At 41.5% G+C, this 7,674-nt stretch overlaps 1 protein-coding gene across 1 annotated transcript in view; it reads right to left on the bottom strand.

The window, feature by feature from the left end:
• Nucleotides 1-321: 321 nt before the first annotated feature.
• The window catches only part of LOC143288395 (peroxisomal acyl-coenzyme A oxidase 3-like), a 37,529-nt gene continuing 30,176 nt past the window's right edge, over nt 322-7,674 (bottom strand). The window contains 3 exon segments of the mRNA XM_076596814.1: nt 322-3,899; nt 5,563-5,717; nt 7,031-7,175. Coding sequence (XP_076452929.1) covers nt 3,774-3,899; nt 5,563-5,717; nt 7,031-7,175 — 426 coding nt within the window. The 3' untranslated portion in view covers nt 322-3,773.

Genomic DNA, 7,674 nt, shown 5'->3' with positions numbered 1-7,674 from the left:
TCTCTGTCCATAACTTGGAACTCAACAAATAAGTCTGCATGGTGCGTATGATGCAGGCTTTCCAAAAAAAAACAACAACAACAAAAAACAAAAACAAACAAAACAAAACAAAAAATATAATATAAACAGTAAATTCTGCTTCATTACATAAGACGTAAGGCACTAAACTTTTATTCTGTTCTGCTTCACGCTTAAAACTTTTTTTTTTGTGTGTGTGGCTCAACAGTTGTATGCCCTTGCCTCTGTCAAAGGAGCCAAAAATTGGCTGTGTGTCACGTTGACCAGTTGTCAGCAACAATCTTTTCTTTTGCTTAAAAAAAAAAAAAAAAAAAAAAATCCAGTAAACTTGTTAAAAAAAAAACAAAAAACCAACTAACTTTCCACTGTCTGCATGACAGCCTAGTCATGGGAAATGATGCTGCACACATTTTGAATAATTCACGACAATAGTGACGACGGGTCAGGGTCTTCCTTGATCTGTCACCCACCGTGTGAGCATGATGGTACGACGTACCAAACGTCACTGGCATAACACGACCATTGCAAACTTTGCAACAAGACAATCAATCACACGAATCGTTCAATGCAGGTAATAATAAGTCTTTGCTCGCAACCGTCCGAAATCAAATACATCCCCCCCAAAAAATCTGAAAAATGTAAGGCACACACACGCATACAAAAAAAGAAAGAAAAAAAAATGTACTTGTATTTCTTTTTATCACAACAGATTTCTCTGTGTGAAATTCAGGCTGCTCTCCCCAGGGAGATATATATATATATATACACCATCATGAAAAAGAAATAATTAACCTCTCAAGAGTTTCTTGCAATAATCCTCACCACCAACTACCAAAGTCAGAGTATTTTCATCTATTTCAAACCCAAGGACTGAAAGTGAAAAGCTGTTATGAATGGAAATGGCAATGATATTTAACGAAACCTTGCGGCTACTAAACAAAAGGGAAGAGTAGGTAACGACTCATAAAAGATGCTCAGTTTACTACAGACAAACTCCACCTGTACTCATATATGCATCACCTTATCATCATTGTTGTCTTATTTATTTATTCATTATTATTATTTTATTATTATTATTATCATTACTACTACCTTTTTTTATATCATAATTATTATTCATTTATTTATTTATTTATTTATGTAAGCTTATCTACTATTTATTCACCTTTTTTTTCTTTTCTTTTTTTTTTCTCAAGGCCTGACTAAGCGCGTTGGGTTACGCTGCTGGTCAGGCATCTGCTTGGCAGATGTGGTGTAGCGTATATGGATTTGTCCGAACGCAGTGACGCCTCCTTGAGCTACTGAAACTGAAACTGAAACTGCACCACCTGTTGTAAGGGGAGAGGAGAAAGTATCTGTCATATCAAGAAATCATTCCCTTTTTTCTTCTTCTTCTTTTTTAACATACATAACATCAAAAATCCTGATGAACAATGCTGCTGGCCTCCTCAATATATCAATTTAAATCATTATGATTAACCCTTTGAGTGCCAACGATGGAAATTCAACTTCCACACCCTTCCAGCATGCAATAAAAAATTTTTTTTTTAAAAGCGCCCCAATACGGAAATTTCTGTCCGAGTCATTGTAGGAATTTTCCTGTATTGCAAAATCATGAAAATTGTATGAAACTGTCATAATTAGATAGTGTGTTCATTTTCATTTCAGAAAAGTACAGGCTATAATTTGTATACTTCCTTTTAATAGTATAATTTTCTGTTTTGATTGAAGCAGCCAAACTATTTCTGTTCTGATTGAAGCTGACAAACTATTTTGAATTGAATAGTTCACATCCTTGAATTTAAAAAAAAAAATTTAAATTTATTTATTTATTTTTTTTTTTACATTATTACCCTCCTTGACCAAAAAACATCCCTTGGCAAATAGTGATCACTCACCATAATACAACAGGCTCGGCACTGAAAGGGTTAATCAAAGACAATGCTGCAGTCCCTGTCACAGGGTATAATTCCAAAACAAAAATCTTTTTAGTTTACGCATGAAAAAAACGAAAAAGTGCCTGTCAGTCCCTTCTCTTCTTCTTCTGCATTCACTCGTATGCACACGACTGGGCTTTTACGTGTATGACCGTAGGCAGCCATACTCCATTTTCGGGGGGTGTGCATGCTTGGTATGTTCTTCTTTCCATAACCCACCGAACGCTGACATGGATTACAGGATCTTTAACGTGCGTATTTGATCTTCTGCTTGCATCTACACACGAAGGGGGTTCAGGCACTAAGCAGGTCTGCACATATGTTGACCTGGGAGATCGTAAAAATCTCCACCCTTCACCCACCAGGCGCCGTCACCGTGATTTGAACCCGGGACCCTCAGAATGACAGCCCAACGCTTTAACCACTCGGCTATTGCGCCCGTCTCCTGTCAGTCCCAAACCTTGGTAAAAGGAGATCTTCTTCTTCTTCTTCTTAATTCGTGGGCTGCAACTCCCACGTTCACTCGTATGTACACGAGTGGGCTTTTACGTGTATGCCTGTTTTTTACCCTGCCATGTAGGCAGCCATAGTCCGTTTTCAGGGGTGAAAGGAGATCAATATGGCATGATGCCACTGCAACAGTGTAATAAGATGGGCCAGCAAGAAAAAAAAAAGAAAAAAAAAGGAGAACAGGGGGTGTTTATTCCAGATCATTTTGCTTTAATTCACCACTTGGAGGTTACAGTTTGGAATTCTTCTTCTTCTTCTTCTTCTGTGTTCATGGGCTGCAACTCCCACGTTCACTCGTATATACGTGAGTGGGCTTTTTACGTGTATGACCGTTTTTACCCCACCATGTAAGCAGCCATACTCTGCTTCCGGGGGCACAGTTGGGAATGAGTTAAGACACTGGAACAGTCCATGATGGGCTTGCAATAAAAACCAAAAAAACAATAACAACTAAAAGTGAAAAAAAGAAAAAAAAAAAAAAAAAAAGTAGAAATTATGTTTCAGTCAAGAGCACAGATGGTGTTTACTCCCTTCATCACCGCTTGGGAGGTGACGGTTAGGAATGAACGCCGTGTGAGTAAATTCACTGAAACAGTGCCTGATGGGTCAGGAAAAAAAAAACAAAAACAAAACCAAAACAAACAACAACAACAACAAAAATTACGATTCAGTCAAAAGCATAGGGGTGTTTACTGCAGGTCGTACTTCTATCGTCAGGCCCAACACTCAGCTTATATCACAGATTGACGTAAGTTTACATTTGGGCCAACAGCAAAGCGAGAGCTGCATTATCAATGGTTTCTCCAATCAATGGGAAACCATTTACAGCTTAGCCTTTTGTGAAGGACTATGACTCTCAAACTAGGAGGCAAAATTGCACTGGCTCTTAGTGCTGCAGCCTTGTGGGCTAGTGGGCCTTTGGGAACCGTCCCAACGCCGACTGTCCTAAAACCCTCTTGGCCGAGAGAGTGGGGATGTACTTGGGCAAGACACTCTCCACTATAATCAAATTCTAGCCCAAATAGTCGGAACAGCAGTTGCCTCCTCTGCTGTTCTGATGGTCATAGTCGAACACGACTGACTATCATATATATATACTTCTATTGTCAGCACTTGGAGGCAATGGTTAGGAATGAATGGTGTGTGAAAATGATGGAATTAAAGACACAGCAACAGCTCATGATGGGCCAGCAAAAAAAAAAAAAAAAAAAAAAAAAAAAAATTACAATTCAGTCAAGAGCACAGGGGAGTGGGGTAGGTAGGTAGGCAGGTAGGTAACTGCAGCAGATGTTGTTTTTTTTCCTTTGATCACAGCTTGGAGGTTGCAGGGTTGGCGCTGCCTTTGACAGGGCTGTCCACAAAACTGCGCCAGTAGGAGGGACGCTCCAGTGCCCTGTCTCCCTGCATCATGGCGCCGTACAGGTTCTTGTAGATCTGGGAGGTGGGAAAGAAAAGGAAACACAACAAATTATTATTCAATTAACCCAAGGAAAAATGAGAATGTAAGCACAATATACATGCAAGCCGCATACAACAAAATAAGGCCAAATGAAAACGCTTAATAGCCAAAGAAAGCGTTAGACGAGACAGAGCGAAAACCTGACAAGATGGCGTGGAGAGCCTTGGCCAAAGGAATGATTCAGCGCTTATAGCTGTTAGAGGCGTTTGATTGGCTAAGAGCGGGCCAGACTAAGAGGGACGTCTTTTCACTGTTAGCCGCGCGAAATTTGGCCAAACAGAGCAAACCATAGGCCTAGTTTGCATCAGTTTGACATGGTACAGTATATGACACCAAATGAGATTTTAAGCAATTAACATGTTTGTTGTTTGTTATGGTTTTTTGTAGAGCAGAGCAGACAAAAAAAAACCCAAGTCACTGGTGGCCTCCATCCTCTTATATGGATGTGAGACATGGACACTGATGGCAGAAACAGAAAGAAGAATCCAAGCATTCGAAACCAAGTGCTTGAGGAGACTACTACACATCTCCTACAAGGAGCACAAGACCAATGACTATGTGCGGAACCTGGTCAGCAATCTTGTTGGGCCCCAAGAACCACTGCTGGCGACTGTCAAACGACGGAAGATGGCATGGTTTGGTCACGTCATATGACATAACACCCTCTCCAAAACCATCCTGCAAGGGACTGTAGAGGGAGGGTGCAGACGGGGGCGGCAGAGAAAGAGCTGGTCCGACAACGTCAAGGAATGGACCAAAATGACGATGCCAGATCCCCTCACGACAGCTGCCAACAGAACAGCGTGGCGAGCTATGACATCTTCCTCATGTCCCCCCAACGACCCCAGAGGTCGAGGGAATGAGTGAGTGAGAGTGAGTGAGTATGGTTTTTCCCCCACCCATCCTGCCCCTGGGGCATGGAAAATATGTGTAAACGCATGCAATGAGATAATCATAATAATAATGATAGTATTTCTACAGCGCTGAATCTTGTGCAGAGACAAATCAAAGCGCTTTCACACCAGTCATTCTCACACGAATGCATAACTCTAAAACTGTAGAAGAAACTGAAGACAAGGAAGAGGCAGGGGAGGGAGGCTATCTTGTGATGAGGCGGGTTTTAAGGCCAAGACTTGAAAGAGCTGAGTGCGGAGACCTGACGAAGCGAAAGGGGAAGTTCATTCCAAATGCAAGGTCCAGAGACAGAGAAAGAACGGCGTCCAACAGTGGAGTGGAGATAAGTGGAAATTATCAAAACAACAACAACAACAAAAAGAGGGAAACAAACATGGAAATAATAAAAGCATCAAGCCTAGCACTCAATTTGAAAAACAAAACAAAACCAAAAAAAACCCAGATCTCCAGCTGGATCACACACACACACACACACACACACACACACACACACACAGAAGGGGGGGGGGGGAAGGGAGAGAAATCGAAATTGAAATTGGGTGGCGCTGTAGTGTAGCGATGCGCTCTCCCTGGGGAGAGCAGCCCAAATTTCACACAGAGAAATGTGTTGTGATAAAAAGAGATACAAATACAAATGTAGCTGTGGGGTAGAATGAGTTAACAGTTTTGCAAACCAAAAAAAACCGAAAAAAACAAAAAAACAAAAAAAACAAAAATCCTCACCTCTCCGTCGGAGGCACCAATGGGAGAGTTGAGGATGAAGTCAGTGGGCGCCAGAACGTCCACCAGCGTGACGGCATCGTCCTTCAGCTCGGCACACAACCTCAGGATGGCTTCACGGATCATGCGGGGGGCGTCACTGCCCGTGATGTAGCCACCTGGACAGGTAGGGTGGGAAGCAAATGGTAGTTTGCTTGGAACAAACATACTTTTAACTCACTCAGTATGGCCAGTCCTCTCTTCTCCTCTACACAGACCCCTCGGATGTCCAGTGGGTGTCTGAATGACCCAACCTTTAGCTTCCGTCGTCAGAATTGTGGTATTCTTTGTCAACATTCACCTCTTCAGTATAACAGCCTTCCGCTTGCAATATTTTGATGATGGTAATTGAGGTGAAACGCTGTTAACGTCCTCTCTTTTGCCGTTCGTATGGAGAGAATTAATCAATCAAATGTTGATCCACAAAATGTTGCTCCGATTATGAGCACTTCACCAGTTCCATTATGGGAATTAACGGGAGCAGCTTTTGATATTCAATATTGTGACATTAAGAAAGATGAAAATCCCAATATACTAGCTTCTCGAGTCAAATCACACTTGTCTGAAACATACCCCCACCACTTAAAAATATTTACAGACGGTTCTGTTCTAGAAAATCAGTTTGCTTGTTCTGGATATGCAATTCCTGCTTCGAAAATTGAAAAGTCATATCATATTGGAAAGGGCTTCTCAATTTTTACAGCTGAATTAATTGCCGTCCTTATGGCATTAACATATCTAATTGATCTGCCCCTAAACTTGATTAATGTTTTATTTTGTGTCGATTCAAAATCAGTTCTGCAGTCTATCAAATCAGGTTGTATGAACATTAGTTATAACATCATTTTTGAAATAAGATTTTTGATTCACTGTATTCAAATGAGAGGAACTAATATTGAAATGTGCTGGATTCCCTCACACTGTGGGCTTTTCTCTAATGAACATGCAGATCATCTTGCAAAGCTTGGAGCTGAAAACGCTTTAAATGCAACTGAACTTCCTCATCGTTTATCATCATCTAAAATGTGTAATATTGTTGAAAGAAATATGCAAAATTCCTTTATGTCTTTAGAAGTTAACACTTCTGCCTTATTAAATGCTAAAAGAACTCGCAGGGCTGTAAAGAGCATGGCATTTAGGTTATTACTAAATGCCCCATTCACAAAATATTGTGAAAATATTGAATGCATTTGCAAGGGACGTTTAACGGTAGAGCACGTTTTAACCCGCTGTTTAGGAATGAAACCTTTTTTGCCTCCAGAAATTACGGAACACGACACCCAGTCTGTCTGTCTGTCTGTCTGTCTGTCTCTCTCTCTCTCCCTCCCTGTCTATCTCTCTGTCCCTGCCTCTCTGTCAGTCTGTCATCACCCCCCACACACACACACACACCCACACACACACCCACACCCGCCCTCCACCCGGTCCTCACCCTGGTACAGAGTGGTCAGGTGCTTCTCCAGGCTCCACAGCCCGTACAGGGCACACATCCGTCGCAGCACCGGCTGCAGGGGTTCCGGAGTGGCCTCCCCTTCCTTCTCCGTCAGGACGCCCATGAATCGCCGCAGAACCTCGTGCTGCCAGACAGTCGTCAGTTTTCAGTTTTCAGTTTCATGTTTCTCAAAGGAGGCGTCACTGCGTTCTGACAAATCCATAGACTGTTTGTATTAATAATAATAATAATAATAATAATGGATACTTATATAGCACACTATCCAGAAATCTGCTCTAGGTGCTGTACAAAAACGCTTTTGTTAACATAATACATCATATCTATGTTACATACACACACCAAAATGTGACTACACACACACACACACACACACACACACACACGCTGCATACATACATTTTAACATACATGTGTATCTAACAGCTACCCTAACACATACGCACACATAGGCAGGCACAAACTTACATAAACACACAATACACATTCATATATATGCATGTAGTTATGTACACATACATATGTATACACACATAGTCAAGCAAAGCACAGCTAACGCAAAGGAAGTGGACCTGCCACAATTGAACTTATTGCTGAGGGAAAAGGTGAGTTTTGAGACGAGATTT

Source organism: Babylonia areolata, chromosome 12 (assembly GCF_041734735.1).
Source record: "Babylonia areolata isolate BAREFJ2019XMU chromosome 12, ASM4173473v1, whole genome shotgun sequence".
In the NCBI taxonomy this organism is placed as follows: Eukaryota; Metazoa; Mollusca; class Gastropoda; order Neogastropoda; family Buccinidae; genus Babylonia; species Babylonia areolata.
Note: the sequence above shows the minus strand (reverse complement) of the source record. Positions and strands in the feature narration are given on the sequence as shown.